The sequence below is a fragment of the Carassius carassius genome, chromosome 2 (assembly GCF_963082965.1).
Source record: "Carassius carassius chromosome 2, fCarCar2.1, whole genome shotgun sequence".
In the NCBI taxonomy this organism is placed as follows: Eukaryota; Metazoa; Chordata; class Actinopteri; order Cypriniformes; family Cyprinidae; genus Carassius; species Carassius carassius.
In genome coordinates this window covers 17,737,426-17,760,978 of record NC_081756.1, presented here as the reverse complement: position 1 = coordinate 17,760,978, position 23,553 = coordinate 17,737,426, and the positions used below count along the sequence as shown (strand labels likewise).

The 23,553-nt window shown below is 35.4% G+C and overlaps 1 protein-coding gene across 1 annotated transcript in view; it reads left to right on the top strand.

Moving 5' to 3' along the window:
- Positions 1–218: 218 nt before the first annotated feature.
- Positions 219–23,553, top strand: part of LOC132098680 (intermembrane lipid transfer protein VPS13C-like) — a 48,825-nt gene continuing 25,490 nt past the window's right edge. Inside the window, exons 1-40 of the mRNA XM_059504800.1 lie at positions 219–455; positions 2,103–2,146; positions 2,495–2,537; positions 3,302–3,397; positions 4,000–4,032; positions 5,190–5,291; positions 7,690–7,752; positions 7,948–8,016; positions 8,205–8,314; positions 8,453–8,512; positions 8,644–8,703; positions 8,812–8,892; positions 10,480–10,537; positions 11,108–11,235; positions 11,323–11,429; positions 11,520–11,691; positions 11,974–12,036; positions 12,120–12,255; positions 12,339–12,433; positions 12,730–12,872; positions 13,004–13,196; positions 13,837–13,951; positions 14,061–14,197; positions 14,274–14,406; positions 14,473–14,590; positions 14,661–14,796; positions 16,446–16,527; positions 16,675–16,775; positions 17,256–17,409; positions 17,506–17,585; positions 17,695–17,754; positions 18,898–19,048; positions 19,360–19,476; positions 19,588–19,691; positions 19,776–19,943; positions 20,219–20,254; positions 22,183–22,487; positions 23,005–23,152; positions 23,239–23,347; positions 23,432–23,553. Of these exons, the coding sequence (XP_059360783.1) occupies positions 356–455; positions 2,103–2,146; positions 2,495–2,537; positions 3,302–3,397; positions 4,000–4,032; positions 5,190–5,291; positions 7,690–7,752; positions 7,948–8,016; positions 8,205–8,314; positions 8,453–8,512; positions 8,644–8,703; positions 8,812–8,892; positions 10,480–10,537; positions 11,108–11,235; positions 11,323–11,429; positions 11,520–11,691; positions 11,974–12,036; positions 12,120–12,255; positions 12,339–12,433; positions 12,730–12,872; positions 13,004–13,196; positions 13,837–13,951; positions 14,061–14,197; positions 14,274–14,406; positions 14,473–14,590; positions 14,661–14,796; positions 16,446–16,527; positions 16,675–16,775; positions 17,256–17,409; positions 17,506–17,585; positions 17,695–17,754; positions 18,898–19,048; positions 19,360–19,476; positions 19,588–19,691; positions 19,776–19,943; positions 20,219–20,254; positions 22,183–22,487; positions 23,005–23,152; positions 23,239–23,347; positions 23,432–23,553 (4,332 nt within the window). The 5' untranslated portion in view covers positions 219–355. The remainder of the gene's footprint in view (positions 456–2,102; positions 2,147–2,494; positions 2,538–3,301; positions 3,398–3,999; positions 4,033–5,189; positions 5,292–7,689; positions 7,753–7,947; positions 8,017–8,204; positions 8,315–8,452; positions 8,513–8,643; positions 8,704–8,811; positions 8,893–10,479; positions 10,538–11,107; positions 11,236–11,322; positions 11,430–11,519; positions 11,692–11,973; positions 12,037–12,119; positions 12,256–12,338; positions 12,434–12,729; positions 12,873–13,003; positions 13,197–13,836; positions 13,952–14,060; positions 14,198–14,273; positions 14,407–14,472; positions 14,591–14,660; positions 14,797–16,445; positions 16,528–16,674; positions 16,776–17,255; positions 17,410–17,505; positions 17,586–17,694; positions 17,755–18,897; positions 19,049–19,359; positions 19,477–19,587; positions 19,692–19,775; positions 19,944–20,218; positions 20,255–22,182; positions 22,488–23,004; positions 23,153–23,238; positions 23,348–23,431) is intronic.

Sequence of the window (23,553 nt, the reverse complement as noted above, 5' to 3'; positions counted from 1 at the left end):
ATGTGGTTATCATAAAGCGACAAATTAAAGTAAACAGTAATTTTATATCTTGCACATAAATAAATAAACGAATATCCTCTATGTGTCTCTCATTTGGTAAACAAATGAACATCGGCCATCTCATTCGTCTCAGTACACTTTCACTTTTCGATCCATGTTCTTTAATCACTAGCCAGCCTGTTAATAATCCAGTAATCGCAGTTGATGCTGCAGACAGCGCTAGCGGATCGCAGAATGAGTCGATGTCGCCGCTGTGGACGCCTGTCATCCCGGGAGGGAAGTTACCTTATCAAATGAGGATTGTGACATCTTAGCACATTATCTGCGACAGGGTCGCTGTCGATCTCTGCTCACCATGGTGTTCGAGTCTTTAGTCAGTGATCTCTTGAACAGGTTCATAGGAGATTATGTGGAAAACCTGGACAAATCGCAGCTCAAGATCGGCATATGGGGAGGTAACGTTAAGCGTTTATTCGTCTCAGAATTAGTGCAGAGAAACGCTCGTATTCTGTTCTGGTTTGTTGTCTTGCAAAACGTCCTATATCGATATGCAGTGCGAGCTAGTTGTAATTTGAATACCGTGTCCATTAAGGTTTCTCTCGGTCTTCTCGGGTTCTGTTCTGTAAGACTGGCAGTCTGTCAAGGAGATGAAAAGACGCTCATCATACTGTTTGCTTTCCGCCTTTAATATGTTAAAAGGATTGCAGTCATCATCGTTACTCAAGCCTGTTACTTTCCGCCTACACTTATATTTTATGAGAGAGAAAATGGTTCTCTTCTCAACAATTAGTTCTGTTGAATTTTTGCAAGTAAAGCTCAAGGTGAAGTGGACCAAAATTTCATAGATAATAATAATAATCATGTCTTTAATATTCCTGAAAATGTGAAGTGCTCTACACTTACTCTTTACATTATACTGGGAATACAGAGTGTCGCATTGTTGGGGCAGTTAGGAACAGATTCCATGTCAAATATCTTTTTGGAAAAACCTTAATCTATATTACTACAGATTTAACTTGATGGCCCCTGTGACTCATATCCCCCATTACTCCTATCAACACTAATAACTCCATTTTAGAGTATAAACAGTTTGTGTAAACAGGATCATACACAATCAGTGATGGGAAATATGTGGGGTTTTTTTCCTGATCAAATTACTGTCATTCTGCTGTGTTGATGTAGTCGCTTTACAGGATGTGTCAAGGCCGGAACAACTCCGACTAGATTCTTTCAGATAAATTCCAAGGATAGTTGGAAGCCACGTTCATGAGAATCATAAGAAACTTATGTTGGCATGAAACCAAAAATTCACCTTATCTGTTCATTAAATGCGTGTCATAGATCCTACTGTGAACAAATAGTCCATTTATACATTTCATATTGTAAATCTCATAATTTTTTATCAAAATGTCATAACATGCCATTGTCAATGAATCTTCTGATGAAAAAGTCAGACTTTTCTGTAGTGATGTATCTAGGACTTCTCCAAACCTGCTTAAACCCCGCCCCTTCAAGCTTCCATTCATCTGCCTCTGGTTTTGAGTTCACATCTGAAAATTCAACCAACAGCCGATGAATAGAACCAAGTCCCCGTCCTTTTCTTTTTTGATAATCTGCTGCACTTGGATTTACACCACACAGAATTAAAGAAGTCATTTCATGGCAAAAATGGTCAGCTGTTTTTAAAATGAGAGAAGGAGAGGAGCAAAATGTTTTAGTATATTTAACAGTCAGCTTTCATAGGTGTGACAGGCTCCACAGGGGTTTAGCATGTACTCCCTGTAATTTTATCAGCATGCTGTTTGATATGGTGACATCTTCATCCCAGCATCAGATAAGCTGCTTTGGTTGACATTTATTTACTTTTTTTGCAATGCCAATCCAATTATAGTCGATGTCAAAAGTGTCCGGTCGTATCTGGATTCAGTTGTTAATGTATTTCATAGTAGCATTTCTTCTTTGACACTTCTCAGATGTTTGTATGGATGCCTTGAGAGATAAATGAATATAGACTGCATTATACATTATGTACAGTTTGAAATATATATTTTCATATAGTATTCATGATATAAAATGTACAGTATTTATTTTATTTTTTTTAGGAAATGTGGTGTTGGAAAATCTGAGGGTGAAAGAAAATGCTTTGGTAAGAATGTATTTGACAATATTAACTTTAATTACATTTTAGGTATTATTTTAATGTAGATTTGTTTTTTTATTAACATGATAAAATTAAGAACATAGTGAAACACACACACACACACATAAAAGAACCAAATTTATCTTGATAAGAGAGTGTGTGTGTCTTGTGTCTAACACTGTGGTTAGTGGCAAAAACTCGAAAGCATCTGCTGAATCACGAACGTGCTAACACGAGATTTGCTGATGTTACTAGACTTTTATTATGTATGTGTACACAAAAAGAGAGTTATAATATTGTATGCTTGAAATCTGCATTTCAGACCTACTTCATCAATTTATCTTTGTTCTTTAGAGCGAGTTTGACGTCCCTTTTAAAGTGAAGGCTGGTCAGATTGGTGAGTATCCAACTTTCACTTTCTCCGGCAAATTGTTCTTCCACATGTGTAGTGTTGTGGAAAAGTGTAAAATGTGTTGTTTTCTAATATTCTGGCCGGTTTGTTTATAGCCCGTAACCAAGGAGATTGAAGTAGAAAAAGTTTCAGTTTGAATGAATCACACTTCATGTTTTGTGCAAATTCAGCAAACATGAAAGCACATATGTCTTTGTCAGTAAGCGGGAACTTGCTGAAATCAGTTCATCTTATCACATGATCCAGTCAGATGACTTTAAACATCAGCTGGACAGTGTGCCGAGATGTCAAGCAGTAAAAAGTAATTGGTTAACAAGGACGACATGCTACTCTGAATAGCTCTGTGAAATTCCTTCCATAGTTTCAGCATTTTACAAAATCTTCATTTAAAAAAATACCTAATTGTTTTGCTGATTGTATATAAGATATCTAGCCATAAATTAACCAATAACCTTGATCTGTAATGCAACAAATTCAAATTTTCAATTTTTCCTAATGCCTTTCCATGGGTTTCAAGTTTTATTTTTAGATTTTTTATTTATTTATTTTTTATGTCTGCTCTCATTCTTCAACAAAAGTCTGTAAAATAACCATTTTTGTATTGTACTTTACTAGTAAATGTGTCTTACTTGTAACTGAGACACATGGAAAAGCATAATGCTAATGATTTCAGAGGATCTACATTTGTGTAATTCAAGTGCTTTTATCTTTCATATAGTCTCATTAAATTGAAAATGTTTGCTCTTAAGGTAAACTGACTCTGAAGATCCCTTGGAAAAACCTGTACAGTGAGGCGGTGGTGGCCACATTAGATGGATTATACCTTCTGGTGGTTCCCGGTGCAAGTGAGTGCTTATAGTTTTTTTTTTTTTTTTTTTTTAATGTTCCCTTAATGCAACATGTTTTTTCATCTGGAAGTTTAAATTGTTAATATATCTTACTTTGAAGCACCATGCTATTTATTTCATGGCACTTTACTGCAGTTATTTGTCTGAAATTTGGTTTTGCATTTTTTGTTAAACATCTCTTCTTAGGGAATAATTGCATGATTTATTTATAACCTATATGGGTTCCTGCCTCTTAATTGAGGGGTGTATAGTGTCTTGCATTATACAACATTTCACTAAACAAAGAAAATGCAATTATCATTGAAAAATAAATCGTATTTATGAAAACATGCACCAGACACAAAATACTATGTACTTATAATCAGTAATATATAAAAATGTGTTATAAATAATGCTTTTATTAATTACTAATATAAAATTTACAGATCCTTGAAAAGTCCTGATAATAATTTGGGATGTTATGCATCGACACTGAACATGTGTGGATGTAATAATGTACAATATAAATATATTGAATAACTGAATTTCTTTGATGCATTATATATCTTCTATATATACCTTGGGCTGCCTCGACTGACATTGTCTTTTACATGTTGCAGCTGAGTCTAAGATATTTTCCTCACCTTACAATGGTAAGCCAGGTGTAGAAGGTGGGTAGCAGGGTGGTGGCTTGGGACCCGGACCGATAAGCTGCTCTTGTGTGTATATGACTCTTTGATTATTATGGAAAATGTTATATTTACCTATGGTCACAATGTTTAATCATGGAAATGTTTAATCATATTTGGAGAGCCTTTGATAGCATGTATTGAGAGTGTATCAGTCAAGTGTTTTGGGAGTGTTTGTTTAAATTTGGTATTGATATCTGTAACTTTTTTTTTCCGTTTTTCTTTTGGGATCTGATCAATTCTGTGTATTGCATGTAATTATGCATGTTTTCTGTAAGTAAAATGCAGTAAAAAAAAATTTAAGCATGCTCCTTTCTGTTTGTCTCTTGGAATGAAGACAGTCAGCTTCTACATGCCAATCAAAAATTTGTTGATTTTTTTTTTTTTAAGATATAGAAAAGCTTTTCTCTTTGGGAAAATATGTGTCATCCACATACAGTAGACTAAACAACATTGCTCAAAGATGTGCTGTGAAGTTGGATTGCTTCAGAATGATATAATGCACTGTTCATTGCAATGTCCTGTAAATTCACTATTATTATCCATAATACTGTCAATATGTACATAACCTTCAATTATTTATATTCTGACGTAACCTGTCTTCATAATTTTCATATTTGTAGTCTTTAATTTTATTATGTATTATTATTGTTTTTGCATTTATGGGTATATTGAAAAGCTTTAACACCAAGAAAAACCCCTTGTGTGTGCAATCTTACTTACCAGTAAAGCTATTTCTGATGAATAGACTGTATCTAATGGGTTGAATTGAAATCCATTAGGAACTCCACAGACCCATTTGGTGTCTATAGACTAAAAATAACAAGTGAAAATTTCTTTATATGACATTTGTGTTTGGTCTACTTCATAACTGTCTTTTTTATTACTCTAGTGAAGAGATAAACAGTGGTAGCACGTACAATAGCAGGCATTATGGTTTTTGTTTCTCATATGAATTGGTCCGAATCAGTCCTTCTTGATAGAGCTTCACCAGTGGATTCCAAATCAGAGGACAAAGCCACAGTGAAAATCTTGATTAGTAATAAATTAAAAGACTTCTGAGGTGTTAATGATATAAATGGGTGTTTGCCTCTAACTGTGTGTGTATTGTGTTTTTAAAGCGATTAAGTATGATCCAGTTAAAGAAGAGCGTTACCTGCAGGAGGCCAAACAGAAGGAGCTTCAGCGCATTGAAGAAACCCTTCAGCTGGTTGCACGCAGAGGTGAGGAACCCCTTGTCTGTTTGTATGTGCAGTCATGTTTGTAGTCATGCTCTCTGTACAATTCATATGCAGCTATTTGAAGTATTACTTTATTAACGGATGTTCATCATTTCATTCAATCCCATCCATTCATACCATAATCAGTCTGTTTCAACTTCATTCGTCATTCATTGCTTCATTTAATTGAGGTTGCACATTAATTCTGTATTGAATCAGTTTATTTCGTCAGAAACAATTACACATGCAACAAGTGTTGCATGTGTAATTGTTTCTGCCTGTTTTAAGGTTTAGATCCTTTTCTAGCACTAACTTAATGGATAGCAATATAATATGGCAAAAATGTAAGCATTTAAGAGCACGTTCTCATTAAGGGGGCATGTGAAGTGAGTTGCTGTGTGCGTGTAACAATATTAAAGCTGTTGAGAGGGAAAACCCACACAGAAAAAAAACAAAACAAAGACACTTTGTTTCAGACCACACAAACACTCTTTTTCAGGGAATGACCAGCATCCCAGAGGTCCCTATTATTAGGAGCACTTCTTTTTAATTGAAACTGTATTTTTTTCTATAGCATATTCCAAAATAAATATTTAACCATCTTTTATACTGAACGTTATATTGTTATGATGTTCAAGTAAAACTATTCAAAAATTTGGTGTCAGCAAAACTTAACAATATGATGTTGCTAAAAAGAACATTATTTTGTGTATTTGGTGCAATCTGTTTATGCAGTTTAAGCCTCAAAAAACATACATTACTGTTTCTCCTCTATGCCCCGCCTTTCTGAAACACGTTGATTTTTACAAAGCTCATCATTCTGAAGAAGTGAGGTGCACATTGATTGACCAGATATCCAGTGCCTTGTGATTGGCCGAATGCCTCAAGCATGTAATGGAAATGTCACGCCCCTTAACACTGTGATGTAGTCTCCCAGCAAGACGAGACCCAGTCCAGCTGCTCTACTCGTGCACATCCCATCATCGGTTCTCTTTTAGCAGTTCAGTCAATGTGCTGTTAGTAGTAACTGAATAACTCGGGATATTGGTTTATTTCACGTCAGAGAAATACAAAGAGTGTAAGGCACGTTTCTAAACCGAATAATTTAAGTAATTTGATGATTAGTGCGTACTGGAGACGCGAACCATTTCAAATGATTCAGTTCTATTTGAAGAAGATCCGGTTAAATAGAATGATTCATTCCGCAATCCGGACATCACTAGAAGAGACAAAATCAATAAAACACATTATAAACATTTGTTGCATCCATTTGGGATATAATTACTGATTATAATGACTTCTACTGTCTCTTTACTAATTGCATTGCGTATCGCTCTGCGTAAACATAAAACCATGTCTGCATTTGTGATCGGAGAAACAACAAGTGCTACTCTACACTGCTCAAAACTCGCGTTTGAATCATCATTGGCAAATTATTTAAATATAAAAAAACTTACTTACAGGCTGTGAGTCAGAAGCGCCAGACTGTCCTTGCAAAGTTGGAACTGGCCCACTTTATAGAGGAAACACACAGCATCTCCACGGCATGGCTGCAGCTACAACAGAATAAAAGTTATGCCTTCTTTCTTTGTATGAACATTTGGGCAGCATTATGCAAATCTTCCCACATCATGACATAGACAGTGTTTAAAAAAGCCATTTTAGGGCGTGACAGAGTCTTAAATTATAAAAAATAATATCTCTTTTGATTTGAGACTTTAGTCTTTGCAACTTTACAGATCTTTATGCACCAAGAGCTTGTAACACTCCAAAGAGAAAGGAAAAATTTTAATCGCATCATATGACCCCTTTAACTTTAATTCAGCAATTATGCATTAAATTGATCAAAGGTGACAGTAAATACATTTGTAATGTTATAAAAAATATGTTTTTTCAAGTAAATGGTGTCATTTTAAACTTTCTATTCATTGTAAAATCCTGAAAAAAGTCTTGATTTCCACAAAAATTTAAGCAGCACAACTGTTTTTAACATAAAAATAATGATCTTTCTAAAACACCATTAGAATGATTTCTAAAGGAACATGTGACACTGAAGACTGGAGAAATGGCTGCTGAACATTCAGCTTTGCCATCAGTAATAAATAACATTTTTAATGTTTTAAAATAGAGAACAGTTATTCTAAATTGTAATATTTAATTTACATTAAAATTTTTAATTCATTTAATTGTAATGTTTTAAATAGATTAATCTATCAATGACCACAGGGTGAAAATAATTTCAAAATAACAGTTTAAATATTGGTGCATCCTTACAATAAACCCCATATTTATTCATGTATCAACCCACCCATCCATCCATCCATTTATTCATCCATACATTCAGATCTCTATCCCTGACAGCTGTGTGTGTTTGCTTTGTGCTGCATCTGATGGACGACAGGCTCTCAGGCTGGAGATTTTGTGTTTAGTCTGGAGAGTTATGTGTATAAGAATCCACCACGGGGTATGTACAGACCCATTCCTATAGCAGGCTAGTCCTGAAGGTGTATATGTGAAGACATTTTTTTCTTCCTCAATACTTGGTGTGCTTTGGTGCAGTTCTATGTTTGTTAATCAAAGTGCGTGTGTTTATTGCTGCGCTATGGTTCATTTCTTCCTCACCAACTTTTTTCTCTCTCCCAATGCTGCGCTCTTTAAGACAAAGGACGTAAGCTTAAAAAGCATAAAAAAACATTTAGGAGATCTAAAAAGTATGAACATAAAGCAGGTGGGTGGCCTGGGGCGACTGTGATCGACAGTGATCGTGGCAAATATAAGCAAATATTTTAATTAGTTTTATTCTGTCTGTTGGAGTAAATATGTTTGCATAAGCAGTCGATTGTTTAAAGCATTAGAATGACAAATGGGATGGAGTTACAATAAACCCTTTATGTTTACTTTTGTTTTTAATCTCAGAGAAGCCCCAGGAAGAAAAGAAGGACACGTTTGCCGAGAAACTGGCTACACAAGTTATCAAAAACCTTCAGGTCAAAATCACCAGCATTCACATCCGATATGAGGATGATGTAAGTGGTGACTCTCCATACATTTCAGCTCTTCAGTTACATGTATTTTTGAATGTATATGTTGCGTATTAATGAAGATGCGGCTTTTATTTTATTTATGTAATTAGATTATGTTTTCATTTTCCATCTGTGGTTCAGGTGTCAGATCCACAAAGACCTCTTGCTATGGGCATGACTCTTTCTGAACTCAGTCTACAGGTGCTCTCTCAAAACACATTTATATAAGTGTCTCAAAGTGAAGATCAATTGCAAATACAATTCATATGAAATAAGCAGTTCTTATTTGCACACTGGTATTTCAGTACATCTTTAGTATTTCTCTCTTATAGACAGCAGATGAGAACTGGAAGACGTGCATTCTGAACGAAGCAGCCAAGATCATCTACAAGGTGAACCACAAGAGTATATGTTTTATTTTCCGTAGTAATAATAAGATCTCATAGCACAACTGGGGTTGTGTCTTTAACATGTGTCTCTATGTGTATCCTCTACATAAGCTATGCCGTTTGGAGTGTTTTTGTGCCTATTGGAACGTGAACAGCCCAATCTTCTACAGAGGCTCATGGAAGGAAATAGTGGTAATGTGTTGAAGACTACTATGCTGTCATTGTAATGGTGCATCACATTAAAAACATTGTTTAAAACAAGTTTAAAAACATGTACTCACCCTCATGTTGTTTCAACCATATTTGACATGAAGTGATTTTTAATGAAGGATTTCTGGGCCTCTGTCCACTACACCAAAAATTTCATGCTTCATAAAGTTCATAAATACATTGTTAAAGGAATCAAGTGGTTTAATCCAAGTCTTTTGAAGAGACAAAATTGCTTTATATGATAAACTGATTTAATTTAGGCTTTTATTCACATATAAACATTCATCAACGCATATACATCAATGCATAAGAATACATCAAACTATGGTTATCAGAAGCTTTCCTGCGCTTGCAATTTTGCAATTATGGATGAACTTACCCTTTAATTTAGAAGGAGCACAAGAAGGAAGCAAAAATTTAATTTTTTCATCCTGTTATGCCTCAAAGATCCAAGGAAACAACCCACCTGCTTCTATTTAAGTGTGAACTTGTACAGACAAAGTGTGGGAAGATCTGAAGGTGCTTACAGACAGTTAGTACAAAATGTTCTTTAGTCAGTGAAGGTGTATTTTGAAAAGTTTGCAATTTAAATGGTTTAGCAGTTACATTGCAATTACTGTAGCTACTAGAAAGAAACACATAATAAAACACATAATAAAAGCTGATGATAAGCGTTGATAAGACACGTTATAAAAGTTTGTGTGTATTTAATATTTTATAGCTTGATCACTTTTAATTTATGATCATATCACGAACCTTTATAGTTTATTGTAAACAGCTATACTGAAAATCTTTGATCTTGTTGACATGAACTCAGCAGCCGAAAGCTGTAACGGTTAATCTGTGAGTTAAGCTTGAGGCATCTGGGTAAGGGTTTGACTTATCTCTTATCAAGGCTTGTGGCATCCATGTAACGCAGTAATAGTTGGGTTTGCTTGGCTCCTAGCACTTTTTTTATCTTTTAATCTCTCTCACACACTTTTTAATCGCTCTCTTTATATCTGTTAGTCTCTCAAAGCAGCAACAGAACTTGTTTTTGCAGTTATGTTAACATAGACTGCCTCAACCAGATAACATAAACATAACTAACTCTGGTCTGCACATGCTCTGTATCTACTGTATCAGTCCAGGCCTGAATGTGCTGACAAACCGCTACATCATTAAATAAACATCCACACTGTGATCCTGGTCCTTCCTTTATGTCTTAAACAAGTCTGCTTTGTGGTTAAATACATACTGTACATACAAAAATACGTAAATATATAAATAGATGAATTAGTATATTTATTCTTGAGCAATATGTAGAAATACCTGTATCTTAAAATGGCCATGGAATTGGTGTCAATACCTTGCAGATTGTATCTAGTTAGCTAAGCCAAATGGTGTATTTAGCACTGTGACAGTGGTTTTCGATGCACATCCCTGTATGTTTGAGGGTGTGATCTGCATGATCTTTGTGGGGGATTTTCTTGAATGCACAAGCACAAGATCTCTCTGAAGCTTTGGATTATTCTCAATCCATGCTAGATAACATGATCATCTCGTGTGTGTGTGTGTGTGTGTTTTCAGGACAATCTGAAAGCAGGAATCAGCACAAAAAATGAGGAACTGCAAGGCTATCAGTACAGTATGTATTATCCACAGAAAGATCATGGCTATATATATTTTTACCTGGCCTGGAGCTGTTTAGTATAGCTTTGTTAGTATGATTTGGCGTCATGCTCAACTGAAGAGATACTTAAAGAATAGTAAGAATAGACAAAAAAAAGAACAACACGGATGGTGAAAGCCTTAGAAGTAAATACTAAAATGTAATTAGAAAAAAAAGTAATAATGATGGATTTATCTTTCTCTTTTGCAAACCCTTTTGTTTTTCCATTATTTGTTGGGTGTGTGTGTTTGTGTGTGTGTGTTAGCTGCCACAACTTCAATTTCATGAGCTATTTAAACAGGATATGTGATCTCAAACAGCACACATGAAACACCTCCTTACTGCACACAAACTCCAGTGTAATCACAGTGTGTTTCTTCTACAGCCCCATTATTATACTGACAAATGTCAGTAAGAGTGCTGATAGCTTTTGTCAATTAGATATAATGAAAGGATTTTGGTGGTTAAAGGGTTTGTGACCAACTTGGGGGTTAGGAATATAAATCGTGGCAGCATCAGGGTGAACTAATTTTTATTTTCATACAGTTTTCAAACCAATATTTGCCTCTGCAAGGATGTGCATCGACTCTAATGCTGAAGTTGAGCTAAAATCACCCAAAGCAAACCTGCACCTTGAGGTTCAGAACATTGCAATTGAGATGACCAAGCCTCAGGTATAAGAATATGGCTACCATCATGTGTCTTAAGCATAAACTCCTATTCAAAAGTCTGGGGTAAGTAAGATTTTGGGGTCCTTCTAGTACCTGTCTATGGTGGATCTGTTGGAGTCTATAGACTGCATGGTGAAGAACGGCCCCTACAGAAAGTTTAGGCCTGATGTTAAAGTCCACAAAAACACCAGGCAATGGTAAGTCCTTTATGCCTTCATATGATAATGTTTCATATGGCTGGTCGATGGGAGCTTGGTGTTTCTGACATGGCCTTTTTGATTGGTAAGGTGGAAATACAGCATCAACAGTATCCTGGAAGTACACATCAGGCGCTTTAACCAGATGTGGGACTGGAACAACATCAAGAAGCACAGGCTCACACTTAAGGCTTACAAAGCTGCATACAAAATCAAACTCACACAGGGTAAAGTCAGAGAAGACACAGAGAAACAGATCCAGGTATTAACTATAGATGAAGAGTTTATCCAGATAGCATCAATGCATTTAAATACATTGGGCTATCAGGTTTTGCTCTACTTTGCACAACCCATTCAGTTCCAGTTCAGTTTTTAGTTTAACTTTGTTAAATTTTTATGCCAATAAAATAATTTATAATGATTTCTTAAAAAATGCTATTACATGTATTATTTTAAAATGAATTATTATTCTTTCTTAAATTAGTTTGGAAAACATATCTTTCACTGTTTGTTAGACTTTTTTTTTTTATTGTGTTTCCCTCAGGAGCTGGAGAAAGTTCTGGATGTGTTCAACATTGTACTGGCCAGACAGCAAGTTCAGATGGAGGTATGACAAAATGACAGTAACCTACTCACTGGTGCTTTTATATTTTTAATCTGGTGTAGTAAGTTTACTTTCTCTCTCCACAGGTGGTTCGGTCAGGACAGAAGCTGGTCGCTAAAAAGGATGCCACTCAGAAACAGAGTGGAGGAGGCTTTTTCAGCAGTTTTTTTGGGAAGAAAGAAGGGAAGAAGAAAAGGGAAGAAGAGGATAAAGAGCCTGAGAGTGAGATTTTTATCTAAGCTGCCTATGAATAAATGCATTTTTGTTTCCTGTACATCCATGTTTATGTACACATGTATTAGCAGGTATTGATTCCATCATGACTCCTGAAGAGAAAACAAAACTCTACACAGCCATTGGCTACAGTGGGAGCTCACATAATCTTGCCTTACCAAAACATGTGAGTGGGAAATATACATACAACTGTACAGTCGTGGTCACATTTAGTGCAAACACAGTCCAGTCATTTCTATAGGAATTCAAGCAATCACAAATTTCACCAAGGCCTTGGTTTGACACTGACTTTTGTGTGAGATGTGCTTCTTACAGAACTACACCGTTGACAATGGACCATTAATGGCCACAAGATTTCACTAATGTGACCGCACCTTCACAAAACATGTTTCACATTGACTAAAGATTTGTAAAATACCTTATTTTATGCATATGTTTATGTATATTTGTGCATATGTGCAGTATGTAGCTGTGATCGTCAACTTTAAACTGTTGAGCACCTCAGTAACATTCAGAGAAGAGCCTGGCGTTCCAGAGATCCTCAAAGTGCAAATGATTGACCTCAGTACATCAATCTCACAGAGACCAGGAGCACAGGCCATCAGGTATGAACAGTACAAATACATGCAGGGAAACCCTTAGCACTGGCCAACAAATATATATATATATATATATATATATATATATGTAAAGTACTGTATATTCTTCAATTGTGGGACGTGTATGTGTTGTGAAGGGTGGAAGCTAAGCTGGAGCACTGGTACGTGACTGGTCTCCAGCAGCAGGGGAAGGTGCCGTCTCTCATAGCATCAGTCGGAGGCTCTGACTCTTCTCTGCTCAGCGTGCTCTTTGAGCTCAATCCAAAGGACAGCACTGCTGACCAGCTCCTCAGAGTCCACTCACAGCCTGTAGAGATCATCTATGACGCTGTAAGAGACACACAAACAACCTGTAGTTATCCCTTGGTTTCAGAGAGAGTTATTGGAGTTTTGGACTAAGTGCTTCTTAAAATTAATCATATCTTTTATTTAATCTAGTTGCACAAATATGGTAGTTTGTGAGTTGTCTTGACAGAAATCACATTCATGTGTCTACATTTGGCTAGTCAAATCAAGTTGCATCTTGTGCAGATATCTTCAAACTGACAATTCATATAATAATATAATCAAATATTATATACAAATGTCATATAATAATCTATATACCTGTCATATGTGCTTAAGTATGTATTTATATCTACAAAAAAAAGATATGAAAAAATAATTAAATCATTTAGCTAGACTAAATATAGTGTATTTATATAAATATATATTTATTTTATTACACGTGTTTGTACTTAATATAAAAAAAGCAAAAATTATTACAATGAAAAAAGTTCGAAGTATCCAGATAATTAGATTATATATAATGCATTTTTTCTCATAATTATGTATTTATTTTGTTCTTAATTTAAAACATTAAAATGCTATAAGCAATCTGTTTTTACAGATTTAATATAGAATATTTAATATGTATATATTTAGACAGTAAAAATGACTCCAAATTAATGAATGTACTGTTCGTTTGTAGCTGACTGTCATCAGCATCACAGAATTCTTTAAGACGGGGAAAGGAGTTGATCTGGAGGTCATCACCTCAGCAACACTCAGCAAACTTGAGGAGATCAAGGAGAAGACAGCCACTGGTAACTGTCTCCTCATTTCACCTCAGCTCCACAGAGATACGGTCACATTAAGAAAGCATATGTCAGTAGTCATCTGCAACACTTTGCCTGTGTCTTTATCTGAACCCAGGCTTGTCGCACATTATTGAGACACGTAAGGTGTTGGACTTGAGGATCGATCTAAAACCCTCCTACCTGCTGCTGCCCAAGTCTGGATTCCATGATGGCAAATCAGACCTCATGATCGTTGATTTTGGTTACCTGCAGGTGAGGGAGGAAAGTAAAATGTAAAAGTAAAACGTGTCGATAATGCCTGACTGTAAATATATGTGTGTGCATGTAGTTAAACAGCTTAGACCAGGGCACCAATCAGCAGGTATCTGCCAGTTTCTCATCACTAGAGGAAATCATGGATAGAGCATATGAAAGATTTTCCTTGGAGCTCCGCAGTGTCCAGATACTCTACAGCAAATCAGGTAAACACAGAGAAGAAACTAAACTACCTGCACAAACTACCTTTTTAACTGTTGCTCTCTTTGAAGGAGAGGAATGGGAAAATGCTCGTCTTAAAGGCATCTCCCATCAGCACATCCTGCAGCCGATGGACTTCACACTTCAACTCGCTAAATGTATGGTGGATAAAGATTCCCGTATGCCCAGGTTAGTGCTTGCTTTCTATTGCATCTCTCTCTTAATCATGATACATGCACTAAAGTCTGTTCATTTCCAGGTTCAAAGTATCAGGGGAGCTGCCGTTACTTCATGTGAAGATTTCTGATCAGAAGATCCAGGGAGTTCTGAAGCTGGTGGACAGTATTCCTCTGCCTCAGTCTACCTCATCTCCTCCTAGCACCCCCACAGAAAAGGTCAGAAAACACAAAGATGCTCTTCAAATGAAAAAACAGTCTATCCTGTATTGGCTGATGTGTGACTCATGAATGTCACAGGTATTTGGTTCTGTTGTCATTGCTATTGTTTTTTTGTTTTGTTTTTTGAAAGCCATGAGTATTTCAAGACTTTAAAACTAATCGCAGTGTGCGTATTGCTTTCATAGTCATGTGTTAAGTCTGAAATGCTGCATGCTTTTATATTTAGTTCCTGAAGTTGCTCTGTGAGCATGACAGTGCAGCCTCAGTCTCCACAGATTACTCAACACAGGAAAGACATTATCACTGTCTCTTTACCCAATGAGCCCTGTGCTGTATCTTATTAGTGAACTTGAAGCCTCAGCAAACAAGAAAAAGCCCTTACTAGTTTACTTTGTGACGCAAATGTTGAAAGGTTTTTAAGGTATATTCACCAAGAACATTAAAAAAAATAAAAATGTAGGAAATGTTTAAAAATTGAAAAAAAGTGCCTCACAGGACTTTAATATAAAAGTGTTTACCGGGTAGGTTTAGGGGTTGGTGTTGGGTGGGCTTTATTGTTCCAATATAAGGCAGCATCCATTTAGTAATTTTAAGAAATATGATAATTTACACTCAATGTTATTACTGCATACAGTTTTTTTTAATGTACTACAATAAAAACTGTAAAGAGTATATACTATTTACACTTATTTCAAAGAAAATGCTATTTTTATGGTGTAAACATAGTGTAAATAAATAATTTTATAATAGTGTAAATAGAATCTATAGTTATTTGCACATAGTGTAATAAATAGAGAAATAGATTTTTTTTTTTAGAAAATTATTTTATGAATACTTGAATTCTATAAAAAAAAATACTGAAATAAATCTATTTGAAATAAATGCTGTTCCTTTGCACTTTCTATTCATCAAAGAATGGTCTCCACAAAAATATGATCATTGATAACAATACGAAATCTTTCTTGGCACTACGTCAGAATGATTATTAGAGTATTAGATTATTAGAATGATGTCTGAAGGATCATGTGATAACTGAAGACTGGAATAATGGCTGCTGAAAATTCAGCTTTGCCATCTAGAATGTAATATATATTAAAATGTATTAAAACAGAAAACAGTTATTGAAATAATAATACTATTTTAATATTATTACTGTTTTTGCTGTATTTGTCTTTATCAAATAAATGCAGCCTTGCATAGCATAAACAATGTCTTTCAAAAACATTTAAAAAATCTTACCAACCTCAAACTTTTGAGCAGTAGTGTACATTTGTTGGATAACTATGACAAAGAAAATAGTTAGAAGTATTTTTTGTTTTAATTTTAAAATACTTAAAATAATTAATACTTATACTAAATACTTAAAATATTTTTTTCCTTACAAAAATCTTACCTGTTGACTACAGTAAGACTGTACTAGCCAGTAAGACTGTAGTATAATCAGCTTCCTTTAACACATTTTCCACGTTTAAATCAATTATACAGATATAATTTTTTTTCTCAGTAATGCCACAAAAACATTTAATGTTGGTTGAGAGTTTGAGCTTTCTGCATATGTATACAAAGTAAACAGATTGAGAAAAGTATATTTTGTTTCCTTTATAATTTCCTGTTGTTTGTATAATAATGATGATGTTCATCTGAAGGTATTGGGGAAGCCGCTGTCTGATGCCAGGCCAAAGGTCTTGGGTTTAGACCCCACAGTTTTGTCCTACACTGTTGAGTCAGGTCAGAATTCATCTGGATGCTCACACTTGCCTTCAGATAAAATGAATGCCACACAAGTCTTTTGTTTTTAATTGACTCTATTCATATAATCATACTCATTTCCTCGCTGTTTATGTATGCTCATCGTTTCTGTGAATGTGTGTTCAGACTCTGACGAAGACACCAGTGAGAAGTCTGCAGATGACGACTCTCTCAAATCAACCTTAGAGGAACTGACCGAAGTGCAGTTTCAGTTTGAAGTCAAAGCGGTATGTTCTTCTTCATCCCTTTGTTCACACCATGACACAGACACTTGTCATTAGTGGGCGCAAGACCCCCATATTCAATAAAAAAAAATCAGTAACACTTTAGAATAGGTAACACTTGTTAACTATTAACTACGACATTTCTCTCAATAAATTCTTAATCTGCTGCTTATTAATAGTTAGTAAGGTAGTTGTTAGGTTTAGGTATTGGGTACGATTAGGGATGTAGAATAAGGTCAAGTAGAATAAGGCTCTTGTTGTTAATGTTCTTAATTAGCACTAATACATGGCTAGTATTCTAGTAATATGCATGCTAATAAGCAACTAATAGGTGTTACTTATTCCAAAGTGTTACCAAAAAATAATTCAGGAGTCCATCAGTTGATGACAATTATTTTGTGTATGATTCCTGTTTATGTTTGTGTTGACCATTGTGTGTTTCAGTGTGAAGTGATGTAAATGTGTGTGTGTTTGTGTGTGTAGGTCTTGTTGGAGCTTACAAGGCAGGCCGCTCAGGAGGATGTCATATTGGCTCTTAATGTGTCTCAACTGGGAGCAAAGGGCAAGATGCGAACCTTCGATCTCACTGTAACATCTTACTTGCGCAAGATCAGCCTAGACTACTGCGAGATAAAAGGTACACACACACACAAGCATAGTTTGACCAAGGTTTTGTTGTTTGAAGTACTTCATGTTGTTTCAGGCATGCCGTTCTTGTGTGTATGTGTTTCAGATGCGCAAGTCCAGCCACTTCATCTAATGACCTCTTCAGACAAGCATGGCTCTGATCTATTGAAAGTGGAGTACATCAAAGTAAACACAAGCATTCTGCTTATCAAATATAGAGGACTGTCTTAAATGGGTTGTTTTAGCTGAGTGGTTTCATTTGTGCTGGTCTGCGTGGCTTTTTTGTGTCCTTTAGGCTGATGTCAGTGGACCCAGCTTCCACACCTTATTTAATAATACAGAACAGACACTGAAGGTATGTTTAAGTTTACAATTCCAAATGATTGAATGCCATTAATCCCAGCATTCCTTTATATATTTGTCTGCTAATTTGTTCAATGTATTTATCAATTTAATATATGTTTATTAAGTTATTCAATGAATTATTCTACTATTTTTTTAAATACAAAATGTTATATTTTTGGTAAAATAATTTGAAAAAATTTGTATAAATATTTATTTAGCTATATATATATATATATATATATATATATATATATATATATATATATATATATATATATATATATATATATATATATATATATATATATAAAATATAATATATATAATATAATATATATAATATAATATAATTATATATATATATATAATTATATATATATATATATATATATATATATATCATTTAAAATATATATATATATATATATACATATATATACCGTAATTCCTCAAATAAAAGCCGGTATTCAAATAATGGCCGGGCCTCTTATAGTGGCCGAGGGCGTGGTCAACACGGACAAATAAAGGCTTAAATAAAGGCCGGGGGAAAATTTGTGCAGCAGAGCCCGATAACGAAAGTACACGCCCACCACGGAGCGTTTCTTGTTCTCTTGTCAAGTACCGGTTGCATCGGTTTTCTGATCATCAGTACACTGAACCGAGAAGCGTTTCTGTCGGACGCGTCCGAATCGAGAACCGAGGAGCTGATGATACTGCGCATGTGTGATTCAGCGTGACGCAGACTGACACACAGAGCGTCTGAACCGAACTGATTCTTTTGGTGATTGATTCTGAAATGATTCTGTGCTAAGGTGATGATCTCTGTCGACTGGAACGCTATCGCTTTTCATTTAAAATGGGTTATTTAAAACAATTACTTATCAAACAGATGGAATAAGAAATAAAGGCCTGCCTCTAATAAAAACCTGTTACCTTCTGCAGTTCAGGTAAATAAAGGCCCCGGCTTTTATTTGAGGAATTACAGTATATATATATATATATATATGTGTGTGTGTGTGTACACATACACACACACATACACACACACACACACACACACACACACACACAATTTATTACACATTATTACATTATTATTTTTACATTCAGAAACAAATTTTTTTTTTTTTATTGTATCTACTTTATTTCACAGGTGGAGTTTTCCTCACTAGACTTCCTGCTGCACACTAAAGCTTTGCTGTCTACCATCAACTACATGAATTCAGCAATACCACAAGATCTCACAGCTTCTAAAGACAGTGAAACCCAGAGACAAGCTGAGAGAACAGCAGCAGGGAAGACAGGTACAACATTACACATTTTATATTGAATATGTGTGAAAACAAATGTGTTTTGATTGTTGTCAAATTTTAAGGTAGACCCTACAGTAAATATTGCTCATGCATCTACGTTGTCTCTGTCTCCACTTTTTGTAGGTTTTTTCATGGGTAACTAATTTTTGAACTGCACTGGTCTTGACATGCCATGTACAACAGGGGTCTGAATCAGTATCTGCTTTGCTTGTGTTAAAGCATGTTGCAGACAGCAGTGTTTTCAGATATGTCACGTTATGTGTTATTTGAGTGTTTTAACTGGAGTGTCTCTGTTTTATTAGTGTCTAAGGGTTCGAAGGACTCTGCGGTTGTGAACTTTAAGCTGTCTGCCGTACTCGGCTCTTTCAGAGTGTCTGTTTGCGATGACAGAAGCAACATTGCTGACATCCGGGTTCAAGGTAGAAAAAACGAAAATGTCCTTAAAAGTCAGAAAATCTTAAAATGATCACACTGTTTTATACATACATTTTCTGCAAGTTAGCCAAATATGATACGTTCATTTATGTCAGGCATCGATGCATCTGTGGTGGTCCAGGCCAAAGAAACAGAAGTTTTTGCCCGTCTGCGTGACATTGTGGTTCTTGATGTGGACCCTAAGACCATCCACAAGAAGGTGAGAGATCAGTTATATTGTTTTTGGCATGTTTGCAGATGGCAGGTTTTTGTGCTCCAGGCCTAATTTTGTGAATACTACCAGGCAGTGTCAATCGTCGGAGAAGAAGTGTTCAGCTTCAAGTTGACGTTGTATCCCGGGGCGACTGAAGGTGAAGGCTACACTGACACCTCCAAAGTAGATGGGAGAGTTATCCTGAGACTTGGCTGTATCCAGATCGTCTACCTGCACAAGTTCCTTATGTCTTTATTGGTAAGAATTCATGTTAATCCACTTAGCTATCATATCGGATCTGCTTTCATATACTGTCTGTATTACTCAGTCATCTAAAATGTATACACATGATAAAAGTCACTTCTTGGTAATTGCAAAACAAACAGGGACGGAGTTTTAAAAAAACAGTATTTTCATTTGTATTTTGTCTGGATGATTATGTCTCTCCCTTTTTCTTTTCTTTCTTTTTTCTTTTTGTTCGAGCATCTTTTCCCCCCTCATAGTTTTCAGTAACTGTGTCTTCCTCTTTTCAGGACTCTTTAAGCTATCAGTATCCCTCTGCTGATGAGGTACAGGCTTGGGCATGCAGCATTAATGTCTTTTGCTTCGGAGCTTATCTCCAAATGCACCTCTGCACACGCTGAAATATGTCCTCACCTCATTAAACTCTACTGGATTTTTTTGTACACACAGTTAAACTTTTCATGTTTAAGTAAGATGGAAACATTAATCCAGGTTAACAACATTCACAGCAATGTTTATGACTGGCTTTTTTTTGTAGTGCAGTGGGGATAAACTAGGCCTCAGCAAACTTCTAATATGTATTGTCATATAAAAAAAATAAATAAAAAAAAACTGTAAAAATGCAATTAATAATGGAAAAAAATTATATCGATAAATAAAAACACACAATTTTTTACAATTCTAACTACAGAAGGAAAATAACTTTTTACAAAACTGTGTGTGTGTGTGTGTGTGTGTGTGTGTGTGTGTGTGTGTGTGTGTGTGTGTGTGTGTATATATATATATGACCCTGGACCACAAAACCAGTCAAAGGAACATTCCACTTTTAGGAAAATAGGCTCATTTTCCAGCTCCCCTAGATTTTAACAGTTGAGTTTTATTGTTTTTGAATCCATTCAGCTGATCTCTGGGCCTGGCGGTAGCACTTTTAGCTTAGCTTCTTAGCATAGATCAATGAATCTGATTAGACTGTTAGCATCTCACTCATAAATGACCAAAGAGTTTCTATATTTTAATAATCAAGGAACTTTGCTGCCGTACCATGGGCGCAGCAGGCACAATGATATTATGCAGCACCTGAAAATAGTCTTATTGAAAGTTGCCTAGCTGGGACTATTTTCATATGCTTCGTAATATCATTGTGCCTGCTGCATACATTGTATGGGTCAAAATTATAGATTTTTCTTTTATGCAAAAAATCATAAGGATCTTAAGTAATGATCATATTCATTTTTTTCTACATTTCCTACTGTAAATATACAGTATCAAAACGTAATTTTTGATTAGTAATATGCATTGCTAAGAACTTCATTTGAACATCTTTTAAAGGCGATTTTCTCAGTATTTAGATTTTTTTGCACCTTCATATTCCAGATTTTCAAATAGTTGTATCTCAGCAAAATATTGACTTATCCTAATAAACCATACATAAAACAATAAAAGAAGCAGCTTCATCATAATCACACCAGAAATACAATATATCTGTGCCTTATGGGGAGGCCTTAAGAAATTGTGTTGGAAAATGGGGTGGGGGTGGCATGGGTGGTTAAGAACCACTGTTCTAGTGGTAAGTTTATAATAATAATTAATACTGGTAAAAAAAAAAAAAAATTTTTTTTAGAAAGAGGTCAGTGTTACTAAACAGATTACAATTCTGTTTACTGTTGCAGAAATTACATACTGCAGCTTTAATGTTGTTTTCTCTTAGATTTATGTCTTGAGTATATTAGCATTCGCTTCTTAATTTTAACTGTGAGATATTAGGCTTCTTACTACGAGATATTGTTAAAGAAATGGATTTTAGATTATGCAGTACATAGCACAACATATTTAAATGATTTGATTGCGAATGCGTGGATTTGCATGTGTGCTTGCCTTGTGTCTCATATTATATATTGAAGTAGAAATTACCAAAATTTGAGTTGGAATTTTGCACGATATGGATGCCTTGATTTTACGTGTTCTAACTTTAATACTCCACATGCTTAATAGAAACAGCTCACTTGCCATATCCAGACAATATAATCATCAACTTTCCTACTGTTTCCCTCCAGCTCCGCTTTTTCCACTCCTGCTGAATTTGCAACTTTTTGTTAAATTTGGCTTGCAGGCGTTTTAAAGTACAAGAGCATCCCTGCATGAATTTTCCCTACTGTGGATCTCAATCTGTTAAATTAAGACTTTCCCTCACTTCTGCTAAACTGCCATGTCACGTCAGACAAAGCCGAACCTAACTGTTGATTGTCTTCCATAGATGTTTGCGGATAACTTCCAGACAGCTAAAGAGGCTCTCAGCGCCGCCACGGCTCAGGCCGCAGAGAAAGCAGCTTCCAGTGTGAGGGATTTTGCTCAGAAGAGTTTCAGACTTGCCATGAACATCAGGCTGAAGGCTCCCCTTATCATAATCCCTCAGTCCTCCACATCCCATAATGCACTTGTGGTTGACCTGGGTCTCATAACTGTGGAGAACAGCTTCTCACTGCTGGCAGCTGAGGGCTTCCCATTGCCTGCCGTTTTGGAGACCATGGATGTAAAACTCACGCAGCTCAAACTATCTAGGTAGCAAAGAAAGCTGGAGATATTCCCCAGAATTCTCAAAATTAATTTATGTGATTTAAAGCAGACTATACAGTCAAGATAACGAACTGTGTGTCATGTTGAGGTCATTCTTCGTAGCTGTGTTAATATTCAATATTACTAATGTACTATTATAGTATATTATAGTATATATATTTTTTAAATGAACTTTTCTTATTCTTTATATTTTAGTTTTAAGTTTTATGCTTAAGAAGTCATGCTTAAGTATTGTTTTGTGCTTTTGTCATTTTTATTGTTATTTAAAAAAGGATTTTATTTACATTTATTTTTATTTCAGTTTTAGTTTTAGTCATTTTAATAATTCAACTTATTTTCTATTTACATGGCAACATTTATAAAAAAAAATTAAATCTAACTAATCTAATTTCAGCTTTATTTCAGTACACAAAAATAGTTCTCAACCTGTTTGGTGTTACAGAATGATTAAGTGGTGGCTTCTAACTTTTTCTGACTTATTTATTTGACCTTCTTTCTTCAGGACTGTTCTGAAGCGTGATGCTGCACGTCTAGATGTTGAGATTCTGAAGCCCATAAATCTAGAGCTTTTACTCAAGCATAATCTGGCTGCCACTTGGTACAACACAATTCCCGGAATGGAGCTCAATGGAGTACTTATGTCAATGGATGTGAGTTTCTCATGAAGTGAAAGTGTTTAATGTAAAATCTAAAATGGAACCCAAACTGAAGATTGTTTTTTTTCTGGCTTCTGTAGATGGCTCTTGGCCAGGAGGATATTGGGGTCCTCATGAGAATCCTAGCAGAGAACATTGGCGAGGGAAGCAGGGCTGCTGCAGTGGAGGAAACAAAAGCTTCTGTTAAAAGTATGAAAAGGTTTAACCTGTCAGTAAACTTGTCCATTAAAGTTTGTCCTCAAGGGCTTCACTTTTCCCTCTTTTCCTCCATAGATGAAGCTGTAGATGAAGAACAGATAGAGACACTTCCTGTAGGGACAGAGACACAACCTGCATTGACCAATGGTGCTTTCACTGAGAATGTTGTCAATGTGCTGCTCAATTTTGAAATCAAG